This window comes from Culex quinquefasciatus, chromosome 3 (assembly GCF_015732765.1).
Source record: "Culex quinquefasciatus strain JHB chromosome 3, VPISU_Cqui_1.0_pri_paternal, whole genome shotgun sequence".
Taxonomy (NCBI): domain Eukaryota; kingdom Metazoa; phylum Arthropoda; class Insecta; order Diptera; family Culicidae; genus Culex; species Culex quinquefasciatus.
Genome location: NC_051863.1, coordinates 158,926,416 through 158,949,066, shown reverse-complemented (window position 1 = coordinate 158,949,066; position 22,651 = coordinate 158,926,416). Strand labels below are relative to the sequence as shown.

At 38.6% G+C, this 22,651-nt stretch overlaps 1 protein-coding gene across 1 annotated transcript; it reads left to right on the top strand.

Moving 5' to 3' along the window:
- Nucleotides 1-368: 368 nt before the first annotated feature.
- LOC6045945 (glutaminyl-peptide cyclotransferase) lies at nt 369-21,324 on the top strand. The gene is made up of 3 exons (XM_001863160.2): nt 369-988; nt 20,061-20,850; nt 20,908-21,324. The coding sequence occupies exons 1-3, from the start codon at nt 899-901 to the stop codon at nt 21,102-21,104; spliced, it is 1,077 nt and encodes a 358-aa protein (XP_001863195.2). The 5' UTR covers nt 369-898; the 3' UTR covers nt 21,105-21,324.
- The last annotated feature ends 1,327 nt before the right edge of the window (nt 21,325-22,651 follow it).

Below are 22,651 nucleotides of genomic sequence, written 5' to 3'. Positions count from 1 at the left end.
CAAACTCAAAATTTTGAAAAATGGTTTAGATATTAATTTGAAAAACATTTGAAAATCCTATCAAAGTCACCCCGGGCTATCAAAGTCACCCCAGTTTACGGTAACAATAAAACCAAATATTAAGTGGAGGATGGGGGAGGGGGTTTGTTGGACCTTTAAAAAAACTTTAGATTTGTTGGCTTATCTGGTACACATTTCTCTCCAAAATTTCGTCAAAAAATTCCCAACTTTTCATGCACTGAACCCCAACCTCCCCCCTAAACGCCCGAAGTCCAACGCAGCCGACGAACCTCGCACGCTCACTCAATTCGCGCATTTTCCCTCGTACATCAGCTGCCAGTCGGTCTTCTCCGATCTCCGAGTCTCGGCTCCTCATCATTCACTCGTTGGACGTCACCGTGACTAGACGCTGCACAATCGCGTAACCGTCTCGAGCCGTGCCGCGCCGGGTTGTGTTTTGTGAGTCACGACACGCGCCCCAAGTATTTACAATCTAAGTTTGCAGTTGTTTGTGGGACTTCCTAGTAGTGTTATTGCAAGGTGCCTGATAACAAGTGCTGTAGCGTTTGTTGATAGTTTGTGAACTGTACGGTAAATTTTGCACTAGTTATTCCAATTTGCTCAACCTGGGACTTTGGCGTTTGTTATTCTCGCCGCGACCTGTGCGGTGACCTATCGACTGAACCACCGTCTGGGAGATTCATCTCCAGCACCGACTTCATGAATAATTCATAGACGACCGGCAAGCAAGAGAGAAAAAAAAGTCTGAAAGTAACGCCAATTTTTAACAGTTGATCGAGTTAGGGGGTACTTGCACTTTGGATACCCGCACCACCCCACACTTATGTAAGGACGAAGTTCGCCACATCAGCATCGCACGTTGGACCAACAGCCAGCCATGTGGCGAAGATTGTTGTTTACGAAGCGGCCGCAGCTTCTGGTGCCGACGCTGCTGTTGATGACCTTCGCACAGTGGCCGATTCAACAGGTGAGTGGCGTTGTTTGGTGGTGGATTTTCTATGCTGTGGTGTGTTATGGATTGAGAGGAAATTGGATCGACAGGAACGCGCGCGGGTTTGATTCCATTGGAGACACGAGTTGAAAGTAAATCAGCACATTTGAGGGTGGAATTCGTTAGGAGTGCCCATAACTAGGGCACGTGTTTTGTTTGAAAAAGAATTTGCAGGCGGAGGGCAACCACAAGCAAAAATTGCAGAGAGAAATAAGAACGTAATTAGAGAATTCACTTTAGGAACCGGACATTCCATATCAAACAACCAGTTGAAATCGAAAATAGACTACAAGATAATTTGTCTTTTATCTAGGGCGTCCAATTTTCCCGGGTTTTGCATTTCCCGGGAAACGGGAAAAATATTTTTGAAATCCCGGGAATTCCCGGGATCCCGGGAAATTTGCAACAGTAATAATATCTATGTTTTCATAATATTTGTCATGTTATTCAAGCTGAAAATCATCAAATTGGCTGAATACTATTCATTGGTGATAATATACACTTCAATCTAAACAAAGAATAGCAGTTTTATAATAGCTTGCCAAATTTTTTGTTTGTTCTTTGTTGTGCTTAGGTTTCTAATCAAATTTCTAACCTAATGTGATTTAAATGAAATAAATCATATTTTTAATTATTTTTTTCTGCCATGACTAGATTTAAAAAAAATCTATGTCTAAAATAACAAATAAAAAGATAACAAACAAAATTATAGATGCCAATGTATAATTTTAAATAAGTTTAGAAATTCATGTTATATATAAAGAATATTTTACAAATTATCTTAAATCACTACCGCCAACTGAGGAAAATCAGTACTACAGTCTACATAGGTTCAGGCGATTTTAGAGCAATTAATTTGGAGATCGGTGTACTAATTGTTTTCTTCTATTCCTGTTTGAATCACGAAACACTAAAAAGGTGTCTTGATTAGCCAAAGATGTTTCATGAAAAATAATTTAAAATGTTATTATTTGTTCAATTTCAAATCATTAATAGTATTTTTTTAAAAAATATCAAATTATTTAGAAAAAATTTAATGCGCTAGGCATTTTCCGGATCGATAAATTTTAAACAATTTTCCTTTCTAAGTCAAATTAATGATGATATCTAGAGTTGAATAGGTTCTATAAACATGTGAAACACAAAAGCTTATAGGACCTTTTAAAAAACCCTGGATATATGCTTAATATTTTATTATATTTTATTTAATCGTTGTTTATCAATTTCCACGAAAAAAAAACCCTGGATTTCCATACCAATATTTGATATTCATTTCCGATTTCGGGAATTCCCGGGACAAAATTTAAAAAATCCCGGGATTCGGGAATTCCCGGTTTTGGAAAAATCCCGGGATTTTTGTCCCGGGAATTCCCGGGATGGACGCACTACTTTTATCGTTAATTGCCTCTAGGAATCTGTCTATGGTTGATATTATCTGTAAAAAGTCTGTACAACGAAGTATTTTGAAATGTAATTTTATTTCATTCTCGTAAAAACAATTCCACAAATTGTATCTTTTATCTTTGTTTTAATTTAAAATTCTTTTGCTCGAAGTACTTCATATTGCACTTTTCATTAATGTTTGTTTGACATGCTTATTTCTTACATTTTTTTTTCATTATAAAAACACCTTTAAAACTTTGATTTAAACTCTTAGATTTTTATTAATTAGCAATTCCAGCTCAAATCAGGATTTTTTCTGGTAACGTCATGATTCGAAATCCGAACACTTAGTACCATATTATTTTTGTTATAGCTGGCAAAAAATCATGTAATAAGTTGAAAATGTAGAAATATCATCATCATTTAGTATAAACAGTCAGTTTTAAGAGAATGCATGCTAATTATGTCTTTTCTAACAATTTTTCATCAGAATTTGAAAATTAAAATGACTTGTTGTGCTTCAAATCCCGGACACTGATAAAAGCTGATTCGAAATCCGGACACTTTTGCTTCGAATTCCGGACACTCGATTTTGCTTATGAATCGCACAAATTTGGACTGAAATGTTAGTGAATGGCATTCTTTAGGTCTCAAATAAGATGTTTACATCAAAACAATCGATAGTTTACATAAAAAATGGCTAGAATTTAAGAAAATCAAAACCATAAATTTTCTGCTTTGCCTTCCCGGTGCTTCGGACACCTATGAAATATTTCCGTTGAAATGTTTCGCATTTTTGGTAAACTTATAATTTTATTTTATTTAATTGTTTTGGCATTAACTATAGCGTTCAAACAAACTTGAAATGAAAGTTGATGTTAGAATTCATCAAATAACACAGTTTTGACATTCATAATGCGAACTTATATCCAAACAATTGATAAAACAAGTTGAAGTGTCCGGGTTTCGAAGCGTCCGGGAATTCGAATCATGACGTTACTTTTGTACCCGATCCTCTCCGAAAAATTTACTAAAACTGCTTTTTTAAAAGTGGTCTAAACGTCAAAATTTTCAGAAACGGATAGGGAATCGATTCCCCAGACAATTTTACATAAATGTCTCCATATCGACAATTGTCCTATGTCCAATCCTTGTGAAGATACAGCGCTTTAAAAATAAAAATGTTGAAAAAAATAGGTTTTTTGGTGTTTTTTTGGCACTTTCTATATGACAGACTTGATTTTTCTGTCTCGAAAATATTTTTACTGGAAAGCTCGTCCAATTTCCCATAAGTTTGCCTTTAACAACTTTTTAATTGGATGTATGGGCTTACAGATATAAGCTTAATTACATTGCTGACCAATTCTCAGATATTTCAGTCATTCGATTTGCTTGTATTTTTTAATCTGGCTAAAACTTTTTTGGTGCCTTCGGTATGCCCAAAGAAGCCATTTTGCATCATTAGTTTGTCCATATAATTTTCCATACAAATTTTGCAGCTGGCCATACAAAAATGATGTATGAAAATTCAAAAATCTGTATCATTTGAAGGAATTTTTTGATCGATTTGATGTCTTCGGCAAAGTTGTGGGTATGGATAAGGACTACACTGAAAAAAAATTATACACGGTAAAAAAATTGGTGACTTTTAATTTAACTTTTTGTCACTAAAACTTGATTTGCATAACACACTATTTTTAATTTTTTTTATTTTTTGATATGTTTTAGAGGACATAAAATGCCAACTTTTCAGAAATTTCCAGGTTGTGCAAAAAATCTTTGACCGAGTTATGAATTTTCGAATCAACACTATTTTTTTTCAAAAAATCGAAATATTGGTCGCAACAATTTTTCAACTTCATTTTTCGATGTAAAATCGAATTTGTAATCAAAAAGTACTTAAGTAAATTTTTTTATAAAGTGCACCGTTTTCATAACCATTTTTAGGTAACTTTTTTGAAAATAGTCGCAGTTTTTCATTTTTCTAAATTAGTGCCCATGTTTGCCCATCTTCAAAAAAAATATTGTTGAAAAACTGAGAAAACTCTCTATATTTTGCTTTATTGGACTTTGTTGATACGACCTTTAGTAGCTGAAATATTGCCATGCAAAGGTTAAAAAACAGGAAAATTGATATTTTCTAAGTCTCACCCAAACAACCCACCATTTTCTAATGTCGATATCTCAGCAACTATAGGTCCGATTTACATCTTTTCGAAAAAATATTTTCAAAAATTTAAAATCAAGACTAACATTTCAAACGGGCCAAACATTCAATATCACGCCCATTTGAAATGTTAGTCTTGATTTTAAATTTTTGAAAATATTTTTTTGGAAAAGATCGGAAAATTTCACGAATGTTTCATGTTTTAGCATTGTAAATCGGAATAATAGTTGATGAGATATCGACATTAGAAAATGGTGTGTTGTTTGGGTGAGACTTAGAAAACATCAATTTTCCTGTTTTTTAACCTTTGCATGGAATTTTTTTTTTTTTAATTAAATATACTTTATTGAATCTTTTTTATAATAATTACATTTGGTTTACATAATAAGTGGTCAGCTGTGGCTCTTCAGCTTTAGTTTGCTTTTCGTGACTTAAACACTGTTCATTTTCTTAACTTTAAAAGTATATGATTTATCATTTTTGTAACACTAGGTACAATGAGGAAAAAAATTAAGAAAACATAACCTAACCTAAAACTAACTTAATCTTACCATAAACTAAACCAATCCTTGAATCAAGGGGTATTCAGATATAGCACATTTTTCCCTGAATTTCAAACATTTTTCTTGAATCTTCTGATCCAACATTTTTACTTCTGCTAATTCATGAACCTCACTTGATCTTGTCCAGCCAGGAACATTCAACACCATTTTGAGTACCTTGTTTTGGACACGCTGGAGCTTCAATTTATGAGTTCTAGCGCAACACTCCCAAACAGGTACTGCATACTCAATAACGGGGTAAATTATTTGTTTGTAAACTGCTAGCTTATTTTTCAAAGATAGCTTTGATTTTCTGTTAATTAAAGGATACAAACACCTGATGAGAATGCTGCACTTGTTCAATATTTTATCTACATGCTGCCGAAACAATAGTTTCGAGTCAAGTATGAGACCTAAATAGACAACTTCCTTTGACCAGGGTATTGAAACATCATTCATTTTAATCAAAACATCATCCTTTGGGACAAATCGGGCCGATTTGGAAAGTGGAAAAATGATGGTTTGAGTTTTGGCTGCATTTATGCGAACTTTCCAGTCGCCAAAACCTTTGCATGGCAATATCTCAGCTACTATGGGTCGTATCAACAAAGTTCAATAAAGCAAAATATAGAGAATTTTCTCAGCTTTTCAAAAATATTTTTTTTAAAGGTGGGCAAACATGGGCACTAATTTAGAAAAATGAAAAACTGCGACTATTTTCAAAAAAGTTACCCAAAAATGCTTATAACTTAAAAACGGTGAACTTTATAAAAAAAAAAAATCACTAAAGTACTTTTTGATTGCAAATTCGATTTTACATCGAAAAATTAAGTTGAAAAATTTTTGCGACCGATATTTCGATTTTTTGAAAAAATCAGTATTGATTCAAAAAATCATAACTCGGTCAAAGATTTTTTGCCCATTCTGGAAATTTCTGAAAAGTTGGCATTTTATGTCCTCTAAAACATATCAAAAAATAAAAAAAAATAAAAATAGTGTTTTTTTGCAAATCAAGTTTTAATTCGCAATTCGCAATTCGCAATTTTCAGTGTAAGAACGGGCCTTGACCGATCTTATGCACTAGGTTCCCGACGAACACGCACTGCCCTTACACCTACATCTCACCCTTGCTCTGAGTCAGTACGAGCAGCACGCTAGAACACGCTTTGAGTGTTCGTGCCAGGCATGCACACCTTCTTTTCTGGTTACGCATTTTAACTCGGCCGGGGGTGGTACATTACGTAGGGTTTGATGTAAGTATAAGCGCCTAACCATTTAAAGTGTGCCTATCAACTTTCATTAAAGCAAAAACTGTTTTATTTTTAGTTTGAATTCAAAAACTTATTGTTATTTACTGTGTATTGTTTTCTCCTGAAATCTTCCCTATTGTTGAGTCTGTTTATCTGTTGCTATTTCTTTTGTCGCGGTGTTTTGTTACAATTTTTGGTCCTAAGCATGTTATAAAAGTTTACCAAAAATACAATAGTAATATTTGTGTTAATCCTTTAACCATTCCATAAATTGAGTTAGGGCTCAAACCTCACTTGTTTGAAAAAAAGGGTGAAGATTGAAAATAGACAGTAAAAGAGAATTTATTTTATAAAAATCAAGTATCAATAGTAAGAGAATACATACCATACCAATCAGCATAGCGCACCAGGTACGCGTGCTGTAGCAAGAAGACGCTTCCATCTTTCTCGATCTTGAGCTGCTACTCTCCAATTTCCCAGGTTACAGATCTTCCGGATATCACCATTCACTTGATCTCCCCACCGTGCGCGCGGTTTCCCTGCTCTTCTGCCTGTTCCGCCAGCTGGTTCAGCGCGGTCAAAAAGCAGTCTGACAGGTTGGCTCTCGTCCATTCGGGCGACATGGCCGGCCCACCTGAGCCTACCGATCTTCGCCTGGGTGGCGATGGTCGGTTCTTCAAGAAACGCGTGCAGTTCGTGGTTCATGCGTCTTCGCCACACTCCGTCAGACACCTGCACTCCACCGTAGATCGTTCGTAGCACCTTCCGTTCGAAAACTCCAAGGGCTCGTTCGTCCTCCTGCCGCATCGTCCAAGTCTCGTGGCCATAGAGGACTACCGGTCTAATCAGTGTTTTGTACATCGTCAGCTTCGTGCGGCGTTGCACTCGATCTGATGTGAGAGTCTTCCGTAATCCGAAGTACGCACGATTCCCGGCAAAAATACGAGTCCGGATCTCTTTGCTGGTGTCGTTATCGGCGGTTACCAGCGATCCCAAGTACACGAACTCGCTCACCTCCTCCAACTCATCATCATCCACAGCTAGAGGGGTGTGACATGGGGGGCCAACGTCCTTCGAACCCCTTCCTCTCATGTACTTCGTCTTCGTCGTATTCATGCCAAGTCCTACACGCCTTGCTTGTACCTTCAGTCGGGTGTAGACATCCTTCACCGTCTCCAGGTTTCTTGCCACAATGTCGATGTCATCGGCAAAAGCAAGCAGCTGGTAGGACCTGTTCATGATCGTGCCACTCGTGTCAATGCCCGCCCTTCGAATAATGCCCTCGAGGACGATGTTAAACAGCGCACAGGATAGGCCATCACCTTGCCGCAGCCCTCGGCGTGATCCAAAGGGTTCCGCTAAATCCCCCGAAACACGCACGTGACACATCACACCATCCAAGGTAGCCTTGATCAGTCGAGTCAGTTTAGGCGGAAACCCGTTCTCGTGCATAATCTGCCATAGCTGCTCGCGGTCGACTGTATCATAGGCCGCCTTGAAGTCGATAAAGATGTGATGTGTGGGCACGTTGTACTCACGACATTTCTCGAGGATCTGTCGGAGACAAAATATTTGGTCCGTGGTGGCGCGCGCGCCAGTGAAGCCCGCTTGGTAGGGCCCCACGAACCTCCTTGCATGGGGTGACAGCTGACGGCAGAGGATCTGGGAGAGGATTTTGTAGGCCGCGTTGATAAGCGTGATGCCGCGGTAGTTGCCGCAGTCCAGCTTATCGCCCTTTTTGTAGATGGGGCACACGACACCATCCATCCACTCCTCCGGTAGCTTCTCCTCCTCCCAGATCTTGGAGATCACACAGTGAAGCACCCTCGCCAGTTTCTCTCCTCCATATTTGAAGAGCTCACCGGGTAACCGATCCTTGCCGGCAGCTCTGTTGTTCTTCAGCTTCCTGATCTCCTCTTCACCGTTTCTAGATCAGGCGCCGGGAACTGTTCATCAGCTGCGGGCGCTCCAAGGTTGACTCCAACGCCGTCTCCGTCCGCTTCATCGCCGTTAAGGTGCTCGTTGAAGTACTGCTTCCACCTGTCCAACACCTCGCTTTTGTTCACGATCAAGTTCCCTCGTTGTCCCTGCATACATCGGCTCGCGGCACGAAGCCTTTGCGGGACCGGTTCACCTTCTCGTAAAACTTCCGCGACTCGTTAGCTCGGAATAGCTGCTCCATTTCTGCGCAATCCCGGTCTTCCTGCTGGCGCTTTTTGAGCTTGAAGACCGCGACCTGCCGATTCCGAGCCTGCCTGTATCGTTCCACGTTCCCTCTCGTCGCCTTGTGCAGCTTTCTGTCGTAAGCTGCCTTCTTCTCGGCGGTAATCCGTTGGCACTCGTCGTCGTACCAATCGTTTCGGCTGACTCGGATCGCACTACCCAGTGTGGCTTCCGCTGCACTGCCGATGGCTGAGCGTATGCGACTCCAACCATCTTCGAGCGAGGCTGCGCCAAGTTCCTCCTCACCTGGCAGATTCGCTTCCAGCTGCTGCGCGTACCTGTGGGCCACTTCTCCGTTCTGAAGACACGCGGTGTTGAACGGAGGGCCCGCCGGCTCCGGCGTTGGTTAAACACCGTCGACAGCTTTGAGCGCATGTCAACTCCAACTAAGTAGTGGTCCGAGTCAATATTCGCACCGCGAAAGGTGCGCACGTGCGTTACGTCCGAGAAGAATCGGCCGTCGATCAGGACGTGGTCGATTTGCGTTTTCGTCCGTTGGTCAGGTGATGTCCAGGTGGCTTTGTGGATGTCCTTGCGAGGGAAGTAGGTGCTCCTGACCACCATTCCTCGGGAGGCTGCAAAGTCAATGCAGCGTTGGCCGTTGTCGTTCGTGACCGAGTGCAGGCTTTCTGGGCCTATTGTCGGCCGATACATTTCCTCCCTCCCAAACCGAGCGTTCATATCCCCAATGATGACTTTCACATCCTGCCGCGGACAGCCGTCATACACCTCCTCCAGCGTCGCGTAGAATGCTTCCTTTTCATCATCGGACTTTTCCTCGTGGGGGCAGTGCACGTTGATTATGCTGTAGTTGAAGAAACGGCCTCTTATCCTCAACTTGCACATCCGCTCGCTGATCGCCGTGAAGCCGAACACGCGATCCTGCATCTTGCCCCGCACAATAAAGCCGGTACCCAGCTTCTTGTCCTTGCCGCCGCTCAGAAAAAAACGGGAATCGGTCTGCCGACCTGGCCAGTCGAGCACCTGCTCCTCCTCCAAGCACACCTCCTGCAGTGCCACAACATCGAAGTTGCGAGGTTGCAACTCATTCGCCAATGCGAACTGGAAACCCAAAAGTTCAGGGATCTGCAGTTCCAAGAACCGAGTCGCCAATCGGTGATCTGCTTTTAATTGGCTTCTGCCGTTTGCTCCGGATTTCCAATCTTCTTGCCATTCGCGATCCTCTTTTTCGGTAGGCAGCCTTATCAGGGCCGCGCTACCTAGCCTCGGGGCGACGAGGTCGCCTACGAGCTACCGAGACTTAGCTCCGGTTTTCTCTCGATACCGTAACGGGGGCTTTTGTCTCGAAGCCTAACGAAGAGAATGGTGAGCGTATTTTGAAGAATAAAAATGAGAAGCTAGATGTATTAGATGTAAAATTAGACAATAGTTAATAAATAGAGATACAAAACAAGCTTAGATTATAGTAATGATAATTTATAGGACAGATAAAGAATTATTCAAATAAATAAATTCGCAACAAAATCAAAAAAGATTAGGCAAATGATAAATAGACTTGATATTACTAGTACATTAAGGAAAAGTATATTTTAAAGAAAAAAAAAACACAAAACAAAGTTTGTTACAGCAGTATCAATTGAATGAAAAGAGTGGAAAAGCTTTGAGAGATAAGAGAATCGAAAGCTAGTAAAATTAAAATCAAATGTTGCATATTAAATAGAAGAATCAGTGAAGAATTGGGAATCAGAAGAGCAAAATAGAAATAGTAGATAGTTGGTAGCTGAGAATGAAGAGAAGAGAAACCCCGTTATGCGATGTTTCAGGTACATCCACAGCAGTTGACTCAACATACTGCGAATCAAAACAATACCGTCTACAATCACAAATTACTTCCCTTTCCCACATTGTCGCGCCCCTTTCTTCTAGCCGTCTCGACTCTGACCCGCGGTGGTCAAAGGTTTACGATCCGTTTCCACAGGCCACCAGCTAGGTCATCATGAAAACCAAGCCAACGTGGAGGTAAGAAAATAGGACACTCGCAAGAAACCAGAGCTATACTGTTCTGATCAAGATAATTCGGATGATCTAACAGAACTACGGATGTAGTTAGTTGCGCTCCTTCCAGGATGTTCCTTACGTGGACGTCAACCGGAGAGCACGCAACAAGGTCAGTGCCATTGCATGCTCTTAGGTATCAATCCTTGGCCTGCTTTTTGCAAATCAAGTTTTAGTGACAAAAAGTTAAATAAAAAATCACCAAAATTTTTTTTACCGTGTATCATTTTTTTTCAGTGTAGTCCATATCCATACCTACAACTTTGTCGAAGACACCAACTCGATCAAAAAATTCCTTCAAAAGATACAGATTTTTTAATTTTTACACATCATTTTTGTATGGACAGCTGCCAAATTTGTATGGAAAATTATATGGACAAACTAATGATGCAAAATGGCTTCTTTGGGCATACCGAAGGCACCAAAAAAGTTTCAGTCAGATTAAAAAATACAAAAATTAAAATTTAAGAAAAAAGACCGATTTTGTAGTGAATTGCTCAGATGCAATATTAAATTTAAATATAAATAACTTGTAAAAAAATTGGCTCGCCGTTTTTAACACTATATTGCTAATTAACGTCAGGTATCACTCACACTCCATACCCGACAGTATAGTGAAAGTTATTAAAACAGCTGACTTGCTGGTGCTGGACAAAAAATAACTTGTTTCATTCAGATTTGCTTCATATATCGTTCCTCATTCATTCAATTTACATTTCTCTCTACCTTGTCGGTACATGTGCAGTTCGGGTAAAACACACCACAGCTGTACAGAGTAAAAAAAAAGTTCAAGCAACAAAACAACAGCTTTTCCGCCTTTGTAATCGAACTTTAACGCATTTTGTTGCTAGTCGAACCGTCTATTTGTCCGCGACAGACAATACCCAAACTAACGGATCACGTTAATGGCCCCCCCATTCAATGCTAATTATGGACGTGGGTGGGAAACTTTCCCGGCTTCACCCTGTCCTAGACATATCGGCTTGAGGGGTGGATGAAATTGATTCCTTCCTGCGAGACGAACGGAAGTCGTGAATTTCCACCGCACAGTCAAAACAGAATCAAGACGCATCGTTCGTCGTCGGGTCGTAAAGTCGGCAAACACCTTTAATAGAATCTAAAAATATTTTCCAACCGATGTCGGCCCGGATTAAGACGTTGGTATCCTTCCTGGGAAGCAGTTGATACGTGGGCGTTTGAAGACGAAACTGTTATTTGCCTTCCAGGAGATTGGATCGGTCTGAATTTGGATATTGTCAATTCAGGCAAGTCAATGACAAGTTTCTCAGCATAGATTTCAAGAATTAAATAAGTAAAATATAGCACCAATTCACCCTGAAGCAAAATCAAGTGACTTCCCGTATCAGTCGATTCAGGCAGATAATTCCCAGAAAATATCAAAAGTTTTTGTCTTGCTGGGCACGTCCCAGCTGAAATGATTAAGCCACGCACAGATCAAGTTATTCGCGGAATTTTTCGGGGGATAAATTTCCTTTCATGGAAAAAGGGATATCGGTGGCACTATTGGGTGGGTCGTAGCGTAGGAAGTATTTTCAGCTGATTTTTTCATCACATTTTTATTGATTGGTGGAGAAAAATCAATATGTGGTATTAATATAAAAAAGAAAAAACAATAATAAAGCGTGGAAGCGTCCATATCATCACATTTGAGTTAATGATGTAATTTGGTGAAAAATCGTGTGCACTGAAACAAATTTTCAATTACCATACTTTTCTAATCTAATCTAATCTAATCTAACACAAACGCAGCCAGTCCGATGAAAGCATGCTGGAAAGTCTTGTGATTAGATTACGCCACAAGCACTTTTCTTGTCATTATTAATAATTGCAGTACATACGAGAACACCCGAAAATGTATTGCAAAAATTAAAGCGGCCAGCCCTACTACGTTGTGTTTACCGCAGAGAGGATTTTGAGAACGGATCACATTTCACAGAATATACAGGGTAGGAAGGATGCGTGGACATACCGTACCAAACGCTCCTGTTTACAGTTTCATATGTGTTTTGTATAATGTGTTAAGTGTAAAATATAGTGTGGTTATATAATCAATTAAATATAATAATGCTATAAAATGATCATTTAATAAAATCCCTTCACCTATATATAATAACCACTCACCAAAGCACACAAACGGCGACACAAAAGAAATGAAAATGAGCATGCAAAAACAAGACATCGCGTCCCCGTGGTCAGCGCACTATTCAATTTTCAATTACCATACTTTTTAACAAAAAAAAATCCTTCATTAGTTGAGTTATAGGACGAGTTGTTTTCAACTGCAAATAAATCGCGGCGTGCCAATTACAAAACATTGTAATTTCACAGTAGGGGAGAGTGGGGACACTTGATCCCAAGCCTGTATTTCGTCAGCATGTGGGTAAAACAATTAGCTTTATTCTAAAAAGTTGTGCGAAATTGACTAAAACTCATTGTAGATAACAAAGAAAAAATATTAAAAAATGTTTAGATTGAGTTACACACAATTTTCTAAAAAGTGCTGCAAAAAACTTCCAAGAGATCTTTTTTCTTTGTTTTGATGAGTATAGAAAGCACTCAAAAATTGTTCAAAAAAATATTTTTTATACATGAATTGTTTGATAAACATATCAACTCCAAAACCCTTACGCATTTGACGTTAAATTTATCGTCATACTATTTTTACAATCAATTGTTTAAAAAAGTGCGTTTAGGGAGACTTGATCCCTGCATTTTTACATTCACTGGAATCAGCCTCAAGATTAAATAATTGGGCTGGATTTCGTACATAGTTTCCTTTAGTATAGTTGTACATAACTTACTGCAGTTTGAACCATTTTTCAAAAGTTTTGTAAACAAAAATTACCAGCTTTTGTAAACATGCTCAAATTTGGTCTAAAAAAGAAAATTTTATGTTTTTAAATATTTTGCATGCTAAACTTGTTATATTTTGAACACAAACGTACAGGTTTAATGTTAAATTGCTGTAACTTATAGAAAATTAAAAGTTTGGATGAATAAAAAACATTTTGCTTAAGATTTCTTCAAAATGTTGAAAGGGGGATCAAATTACCTCCAACATTTTGAAAATGCCGGTTTAATATATTTGTTTAAACCGCTTGGCATGATTCGAAGAGTTTATTTGATGAAATACCCTTATCAGCCAAACATAGTTGAATGTTTAAGCTTTCAATTCACGCAAAAAGATCACATCTTGCCAAAGAGCAATTCTCTGAGATTTCAGTCATTCGATCTTTTTTTGTATTTTTTAATCCGGCTGAAACTTTTTTGGTGCCTTCGGTATGCCCAAAGAAGCCATTTTGCATCATTAGTTTGTCCATATAATTTTCTATACAAATTTGGCAGCTGTCCATACAAAAATGATACATGAAAATTCAAAAATCTTTTGAAGGAATTTTTTGATCGATTTGATGTCTTTGGAAAAGTTCTAGGTATGGATATGGACTACACTGAAAAAAAAGATACACTGTAAAAAATGTTAATGTTAAAATATGTTTTAGAGGACATCAAATGCCAACTTTTCAGAAATTTCCAGAATGGGCAAAAAATCTTTCACCGAGTCATGAACTTTCGAATCAACACTATTTTTTCAAAAAATCGAAATATTGGTCGCAAAAATTTTTCAACTTCATTTTTCGATGTAAAAACAAATTTGCAATCAAAAAGTACTTCAGTGAAATTTAGGAGCTGCCGTGGCTGACTGGTTACGGTGTTCGCTTTGTAAGCGAATGGTTCTGGGTTCGATGCCCATCTGCTCCCAACGAGAAAGTTTAGAACACAGAAATTAGAAATGATGAATATGAACGAAAAATCAAAGTCGCTCGAGGCGGGGTTCGAACCCCCGTCCTTTGGATTGGTAAGCAAAAATGCTAACCACTAGGCCATGACGACTTGGTGAGCTTAGACTGGAATTAGGAATACTGTTACAGAGAGCGAGTTGTGGCGCTATAACCACGGCAAATAGTGTCCAGGGCATTCGTGGAAATACAATGTCCCATCCCAGAGGGTCCCGGAGTACCAAACCTTCTTTGCATGGTGCTCCCAACGAATACAACCAAATCTCGGAGCGTATGGTGGTGTGTTTCCACGCTTCTTCCTCCCCTGTCGATTCAGAATTGTGTTGTTGTTCGAACACTCAGTGCTCAAACTCGACCCAATTACGAGTCATCTCTGCGATACGGCTTTACGCAGTAGGCCTGGCCGCTTTAACGCTTGTGTTGTTTCAATGCATTCCGATGCAATGGCGCACTACAAATGTTAATAAATGACAAGAAGAATGCTAGGCGTCATCTAACCTAAGGCACTCTCCAGGATCCATTCGAAAGATTGGCTGCGCTAGGGTCTGATTAGATTAGAGATTAGATTAGATTTAGGGAACATAAAATACCAACTTTTCAGAAATTTCCAGGTTGTGCAAAAAATCTTTGACCGAGTTATGAACTTTCGAATCAACACTATTTTTTAAAAAAATCGAAATATTGATCGCAAAAATTTTTCAACTTCATTTTTCGATGTAAAATCAAATTTGCAATCAAAAAGTACTTCAGTGAAATTTTCATAAAGTGCACCGTTTTCAAGATATAGCCATTTTTAGGTAACCTTTTTGAAAAAATCGGACTATTAGTTGCTGAGATATCGACGTTAGAAAATGGTGGGTTTTTTGGGTGAGACTTAGATAACATCAATTTTCCTGCCTTTTAAACCTTTGCATGGCAATATCTCAGCAACTATACTGCCGTTCTACGCATAATTGTCCCATGTTCAAAAAAGTGGAACTGAGAAAAACGCGATTGAAATTTTTCGATCGATTTCTGTGTTTCTACGCATAATTGCACAGAAAAAAAAATCATGGTAATATTACATCTAGGAAGGGGTACATCTTTTATGTCAGAAACAATGTGTAATTTTACCTCTGGAAATGAGTTATTTTACCACTTTGCTGGTGTAATGTCACTTTTTCAGTCTAAATTGAGGTAAAATTACTTCATAAAAGAGGTAATATTCAACCTTCCAAAATTACAGCATCCAAATTTACATTATTTTTTTCTGTGTGTCCCGTGGGTTCCTTTTCGCCCTATGTGTCCCTAATCGCCCCAGTTAGCAATTTATCACCCTTATTTGTGATTATCTTGCTATACAACTGGTAAACAAGACATAATGCTTAGTAATACTGATGATTTGGTTTTAATTTAACTTTTTGTCACTAAAACTTGATTTGAAAAAAAAAAAACAAAATTTTTCTAATCTAATCTAATCGAACACAAGCGCAGCCAGAAGAACTTGTGGTTATTGGCGACTATTGGAAAACTTTTTCACTCCGCGTCATTTTCCATTCCATTTTTTTGTCAAAATGTCCGTTGAAAATTATTTAATTTAAGAAGGTTTTTTTGTGTTAAGGGAATTCTGATTCTTTTTGTCGTTGGAAGTAAATTTCGTTGAAAATTCAATAAATCGTTCGAATCTGCCAAGAATCAGAAAGTAAGTGAAAAGTAAGTGGAAGGGCTTGACCTAGCTGGAGCCGTTCCCAGAACGGAACTGATCGTGGATGCCAAGGCGGTTAAATGAACATCAAATTCATTTACGGAGGATAACGTCATGATTTGAAATCCGGACACATAGTAGCATATCATTTTTGTTATAGCTGGCAAAAAATCATATAATAAGTTAGAAATGTAGAAATATCATCAGGATGTAGTAAAAACAGTCAATATAAAGAGAATGCATGCAAAATATGTCTTTTCTAACCATTTTTCCTCAGAATTTCCAAATCAAAATGACTTGTTGTGCTTCGAATCCCGAACACTAATGAATGTTGATTCGAAATCCGGACACTTTTGATTCGAATTCCGGACACTCGATTTTACTTATGAATCGCACAAATTTGGGCCGAAATTTTAGTGAATGTTATTCTTTAGGTCTCAAATAAGATGTTAACATCAAAACAATCGATATTTTGTATAAAAAATTGCTAGAATTTAAGAAAACCAGAACCAAAAATTTCTGCTTTGCCTTCCCGGTGCTTCGGACGCCTATGAAATATTTCAGCAAAAATGTTTCACAGTTTTGGTAATCACATAATTTAATTTAATTTAATTGTTTTAGCATTGGCCACAGCGTCCAAACATTTTTGAAATGAAAGTTGATGTTAGAATTCATCAAACAACACAGTTTAGACAATAATTATGGGAACTTATATCCACATAATTGATAAAACAAGATTAAGTGTCCGGGTTTCGAAGCGTCCGGGAATTCGAATCATGACGTTACGGAGGATGCTGTTTTAAGAGATTGTGAAAGAGTCTGGATGTGAAATTCGATTCAACACCAGCGAAACATACGGATATATTTGTTTGGAGTGGAGATATTCGGTGCTAAGGAACACTTCCACTTCATCCGATCGGTCTGTTTCTTGTCAAGAACCTGGGGCTGACGATCGGGACACCACCTGGCTGTGTCTTTTGAAGATTTGCTGTTCCTTGGTGAGAGCTTTCCATAATTATTTCTAATTTGACTATTATACTATTATAAATTCAATAATCCTCCTACCCCTTCCCCATTTTCCCATTCCTTAATCCCAATTTCTCCAAACCCAATTTCCCCATATCCACTTCCCCCCCCCTAAAAATATAAATAATTGCCAGTTCACACTAACACACCATACCCAACTAATTCGGAGCGTTTGGTACGGTATGTCCACGCATCCTTGCTCCCCTGTTGATTCTGTGAAATGTGATCCGTTCACAGAATCTGTCTCTGCGGTTAATGCAACGCAGTAGGCCTGGCCGCTTTAATTTTTACTATACATTTTCGGGGTAACTCGGATGTACTGTAATTATTAATATTGACAAGTAATCTAACCACAAGTTCTTCCAGGATGCTTTCTTCGGACTGGCTGCGCTTGTGTTCGATTAGATTAGATTAGAAAAATATAGTTTTTTTTTTGCAAATCAAGTTTTAGTGACAAAAAGTTAAATTAAAACCAATTTTTTTTTACCTTTTATAATTTATTTTTTAGTGTAGTCCTTATCCATACTTAGAACTATGCCGAAGACACCAAATCGATCAAAAAATTCCTTCAAAAGATACAGATTTTTGAATTTTCAAATATCATTTGTGTATGGACAGCTGCCAAATTTGTATGGAAAATTATATGGACAAATTAATGATGCAAAATGGCTTCTTTGGACATACCGAAGGCACCAAAAAAGTTTCAGCCGGATTAAAAAATACAAAAAATTAAATTCAAAAAAAAGATCGATTTCGTAGAGAACTGCTCTAAAGGCTTTTCTTTCAAATTCGCCAAAAAATCCGCGTGGCAGTCGTTTTAAAAAAGGTGGAACGATGTTTTCGATCGCAGAAATTACAGATTTGTTCAAATCAAGTTCTGCAAAATTTAAGGATCATCTAGACATTCTTACAAATCACTGGAAACAAGAATCGTCCCGATTGGTTGAGTAATGCCCGAGAACCAGCGAGTTGAAGTTACCGTTCCACCTTTTTTGGGAGGCTTGGGCGTCCGTGTAAGTTGGACATGCGTTGGGCGTTCCAGTTTTAAATACAACCAAAATATGTTTTCCCCGACGTTATATGCAGTTTGATTTTCGTTATTTAAAAAAAAAAACAAACATCAACCTAACAACTGAAACTGATTTTGCGCATAAAATAATATTTTATCACATTATTTGTATGTTATGTAATAAAGAAAATTCTTCATTTCTAGAGTTTGTTCTTTTTTTAAAAAAAAGAGTCATATTAGCTAATGCCTTTGATATGTTTATAGAACCGAGAATAGTGGCACCATTTACGGACACAAAGAACACAGCTCGAGATGGGCGAGAGAATTATTTTCTCGAGGTTCATTGGCAAAAAAAAGTTCATCCGTTGAAACAAAAACCAAAAGTGTCAACTACGGGAATCGAACCAGAGACCTTTGACATACTAACTCAATGACTTAACTGCCTCGGCCACCACAGCTTGATGAACAAGGAGTGGTCAGATGTCGATGTATGATACTTGTTGGAGATTTATTGTTTCAATTAACGAATGAACACATTTGATACGGTAGTGTGAGTTGATAGCATTATTCTCTCGATTTTGACGCTGAGCCCTCAATTAATTTTGAGGGAACGATTCTCTTGACTCGGAATTTTGGGTGTAGATACGATACAATTTTGACATTTTGAATGAAATTCACCCAGATCAATGTGAAAGCCCAATTCAATCGTTTCTGAGTAGGTTCGGTTTTGACGAAAACTGAGTGATTCTGAACGTGCGTGCATACAATTCTTTATACAATTTTGCGGGCTAGTCATACAAAATGAGCATGTCCAGTAAATATTTAAAAATATGTATCTTGAGAAGGAATTTTCTAATTATTTTGGTGTCAAATTGTATGTAAAGTTGTAGATTTTGATTAGGATTCTTCAGAAATAAAATTGAACACGAACACGAAATTGCATACGTATAAAACATTCCGTGCCTCTAATGTTGCCATATCCGAACTTTGACAATCAATTACAGCTCATTAAAAGTGCTTTCAACTGAAATCGAGTGATAAATAGCTCAATAAGAAGTGATCAAACAAGTTTCTATGAAACATTTTGCAAAATTAGTTGTTGAAATATTGAAAGCCAGCAAATTGGATGCCAAACATACGAGAATTTCCCCTGTGATATCGAAACCTATCCGATAAAGATATGTTCGTAAGTTTAAAAAGGCAACTTTTGCACTTTTGTTTTAGATGGTGAATATCTGGTACCGAAGCTGTGAATTTTTGAATAAAAATATAATTTTCAGGAAAATATCAATCAATACAAAAAAAAATCATTGGGGTTTAGTTGGGCGTTTTAGCAGAATGCATTATTATGAATACAAAACAAACGATGTTTTCCTTCTAATTCCGCTATAAAGTTTAGTATCATGACTAGGGCTGGTGATTTTACGCGGCGTCGTGTTGTCATCCAATTCTCTTTTTAGCACGCTTAGATAAGAAAAGAGGGACGGGTAGCTGAGACCGCGTAAACTCACTAACCCTAATCATGACCGATACGTATTTCATCTCTTACATTGTCTTTTGCAAGCAGAACATAACCAAACTCTTTTTTTTACGTTTACGGAGGGTACCAAAAAAGGTAAACACATCACTTCGTGCATCAGCCAATGCAGACTTCATCAAAGCTCTTTTTACTCCCTGAGGGATCTGAAGAGATAGGTTATGCAACTGATTAAAAAAAAAAAACATTTAGATGATGGAGACGCTTGATAAAGAGCTTATCTTGCGTCTCCATCTTACTATTTTCGTTGCATATCGTAATAAATCGTGCGTCTCCATGAATCACGTGTTTACATCAAATTATGCTAAATCGTTAAAATTTGCATGTGTCCGATCCAATATTCGTCACAAAATCTTATTTAAATAATTCTAATGCTCTGTCAACATCTCACAGGTCAACGCCCAATTTTCGATGGACCAGCTGAGGGTGGTGTCCAAATCGAACAATGACACCCACCTCCGGCAGACGCTGAAGGCGATTCTGAAGCCTCGGATCGTCGGAACGGCCACCCACGACGAGGTCAAACGGTACATCGTGGCGGAACTGCAACGGCTTCAGTTCACCGTCGAGATGGACGAGTTCAACGACAAGACGCCCCACTTTGGACGGCTAAAGTTCTCCAACATCGTTGGCAAGCTCAACCCGGACGCGGACAAGTTCCTGACGCTGGCCTGCCACTACGACTCGAAGTACTTCCGCGAGCATGCCTTCGTGGGAGCTGTCGATTCGGCCGTTCCGTGCGCTATGATGCTGAATCTTGTTCAAACGACCGAATCGGCGCTGGATCTGCTACGGAACAACACCGATCTGAGCTTGATGCTGGTGTTCTTCGACGGAGAGGAAGCGTTCCGGAAGTGGTCCGCGACGGATTCGCTGTACGGGTCGCGCCATCTGGCCACCAAGTGGACCACGATGCCGTACGTTTCGAGCAGGCTGGGAAAATCGATGCGCGAAATCGACCGCGTGCAGTTGATGGTGCTGCTGGACTTGATCGGAGGGGAAAATCCTAAATTTTACAGCTTCTTTGACAACACGCGAAACTACCACCGAAGACTGAGCGAGATTGAGGCGTCGCTGCGCAAGAACCGTCTGCTGTTGAAGGATCCCAAAAGTACGGAAATGTTTGTCGACCAGAACGCGTTCAGCCGGATCGAGGATGATCATCTGCCGTTTTTGAAGAGAAGTATGAAGTTAAATAAACTTGCTCGATTAAATTCTAATGCATTCCCCACTTTTTCAGACATTCCAATCCTGCACCTCATTCCGATCCCGTTTCCCAAGCACTGGCACAAACCGGAGGACAACGAAGCGAACGTCAACATGCGGACCGTCGGGAACATCAACATGGTGATGCGGGTTTTCATGCTGGAGTACCTTACATACTGCAACAGCAAGTACGGAAAGCCGCTGGCGGTCTGTTTGAATGGAAGCAACTAGAGACGTGATGCATTTGAACAAAAAACAAAGTTAACTAAACACAACAAATTGAGAGCTTTTCAGAAAACAAATAAATACTATACCAACGGTTAAGTTGCTAACTCAAATGTGATTTGCTGCGGTGCATAAACTAGGCAGAGTTTGTTATTCAATATTGTTTGCACTTTTTTTTTATTCAGGTTGCATTTTATTTTGTTGAGTGAGTCAATAAAATGTATTTTAAACATGTTTGGTGTCATTTTTTCGCCAATGTTTTGAAGAAATGTATTTTGACAAATACCTTTTGGTAATATTTTTTTCAAAAAAAATAACATTAGATAAATTTTAAATACAGTCGCTATTCGGCAGAGATACTCATTTTTTTCGATCCGGCACAGACTTTATTATCCGAAGCCTCATTTATACGAAGTTTCGATTATCCGACACCGTCCAACAAAATTTTAGCTCATTTCAATTTTTTACTCGACCCTCTCCAATTTCAATGAAGATTTTTACACCAACATGTTATCCTAGGCTTATATAAGCCATTTTTGAATGTAATTCGAATATTGCTGTACATACGAGTTGACGAGCTTTCTGAAAAAAAACAATGAAAGAAAAAACAAGTCACTTTTATGATATTTTTAATTACACTTTAATTTAGTTACACAAACCCCGATGGTTTGACACCAACTGTTCACTTTTTAGTTTGACACCCCTTTTACACGGAGTTCACACACACTACCAAACGTTTGTTTTGATAGAATGCGTGAGCGCCGTGTAAAAAGTGACAGTGCATCACTTTTTAGTTTAACTTTGACTAACCAACGGGGTACAAACTAAAAACGTTACTTAATCCACCCTTAGGTGGTTGGCGCCTTCCTCACATTTAAGGGTGCTATCCAAAATGCAAAAAGTGCGTAAATAACACTTTAGTGCTTATAACTTTTGATAGGGTTGTCGGATCTTCAATGTTTTGGACGCGTTGGAAAGCTCTTTTGAATACCTATCCAAGGATGAGAGATCCGGACAACGTTTTCATCAAAATATCTGAGATCCGGCCTTCAAAAAGCGTATAAATAACACTTAAGTGCTTATAACTTTTGATAGAATTGTCAGATCTTCAATGTCTTGGACGCGTTAGAAAGGTCTTTTAAATACCTTTCTGAAAATGTATAGCATGACGGGTTTTCTTACAAAAACTACCCTTTTTACAATCTTCCGGACTTTTGTTAAAATCGTTTTTTTAGCATAACTTTTGAAGTACTAAACTAAACTGCATAATTTTTAATAGCGACTTATGGGACCCCCAGACGGATCGAATGACGCCAAAACGGACAAAATCGGTTCAGCCAATGTCGAGATAATCGAGTGACAATTTTTTGATCAACATCCCACCACACACACACACATTTGCTCAGAATTTAATTCTGAGTCGATAGGTATACATGAAGGTGGGTCTAGGAGGTCTAATTGAGAAGTTCATTTTTCAAGTGATTTTATAGCCTTTCCTCAGTAACGTGAGGAAGGCAAAAAGTGTCAAACGAAAAAGTGACCAACCACCTTGG